This window comes from Sardina pilchardus, chromosome 8 (assembly GCF_963854185.1).
Source record: "Sardina pilchardus chromosome 8, fSarPil1.1, whole genome shotgun sequence".
NCBI classification, from domain to species: domain Eukaryota; kingdom Metazoa; phylum Chordata; class Actinopteri; order Clupeiformes; family Clupeidae; genus Sardina; species Sardina pilchardus.
The window spans coordinates 10,606,853-10,608,056 of record NC_085001.1 but is presented as its reverse complement, the minus strand read 5'-3'; the positions used below and the strand labels follow the sequence as shown (position 1 = coordinate 10,608,056).

At 45.1% G+C, this 1,204-nt stretch overlaps 1 protein-coding gene across 1 annotated transcript in view; it reads right to left on the bottom strand.

Annotated features, from left to right (window-relative positions):
• The window catches only part of si:ch211-158d24.2 (multiple epidermal growth factor-like domains protein 9), a 45,362-nt gene extending 44,158 nt beyond the window's left edge, over window positions 1-1,204 (bottom strand). The window contains exon 1 of the mRNA XM_062543979.1: window positions 597-1,204. Coding sequence (XP_062399963.1) covers window positions 597-1,098 — 502 coding nt within the window. The 5' untranslated portion in view covers window positions 1,099-1,204. The remainder of the gene's footprint in view (window positions 1-596) is intronic.

The following is a 1,204-nucleotide window of genomic DNA, read 5'->3' as shown; positions in this document are numbered from 1 at the left end:
AATGAACATCGTCATAAAACACTCTCCAAGCAAGAACATCTCCATTCTCCACTACTCCAAAAGGCTTTAAGGAGAGCAGAGGTGGCCAAATAGATGTCTCATAGCCTTCTCAGTTCAAAATGTCATGGGCCACAGAAGTGTACATGTGGATATATGACTGGAAATGGATATTATGCTCTGGCCTATTATCCCACTGGTTGTCTGGTTTTCTCAGGGAGATGATCCAAATTTCACACAGCATTAATGAATAGAGCTAAGTAGCCTATCCCATGCCAACGGAGACAATGTGAGGGGATGCTAGAGTACGTCAGCGTTAAGTCAAATTTGCCATCAATCCATAGCAGATTGAATGATCAACGAATCGACCGATCAGCCCTGCCAATAACAGCGTAGTTATATCCATATTACAAGAGGATGTTGAACAGCGTCACAATACCAAAGGCGTCTGGAAACAAAGGCACATGGTGAAACAGACATCCAAATTAAACATTTAGGCACTACATATAGGTGTGGTTGAATGACAGGTGTGGTTTCGTTTGTCTACAGTAGAAATGCCGTTTTTGTTGACAGTGGAGACCTGAGACAACGGCACTCACCTTGAGAAATTTCCGATGCAGGTAGAAGTGGAGACCTGTCACTGTTTTCCTGCGACTTCTGCAGTGTTTTTGACTGTGGTGCAAGAGAGGGCACCGAGTCAGCTGATCTCCGGTCAGATATTTGTCGGTCAAAGACGGCAGGTAGATCAGCTACCGTCGAGGTAACTGAGACTGATGGGGTGGTGGGGTCTGTGGTTGGGGGCTCAACGGTAGTAACTGTTGTCCTGGCGACATGTGACGACGATGAATCAGTAGATAATATGGTAGGGGCTGGGGTGAGCCCAGAAAATCTAAAACGTCCTGAATTCGCATCAGATAGATAGTTCCGATCGCTAAGGTTCAGTCGCCCCAAAACGGTGTCGGAGACTTCACGATTATTTCGTGTGATAGAGAACGCATCGTTGGAAATTATGCGTGGTGCCGCCTCAGATAACCCGATACATACAAATAAGATGAATGGAAACGTCGGAGATGTAAACATAATTAAGGGAAACCACCACATGTTAGTATCAGCTCTCCATGAAGTAAACTCCGTCCTTCGATGTTCCAATCCACTATCTTATTTTAAACCAGATGTTATTCAGGCATAGTCCTTCAGTGATGCAGCC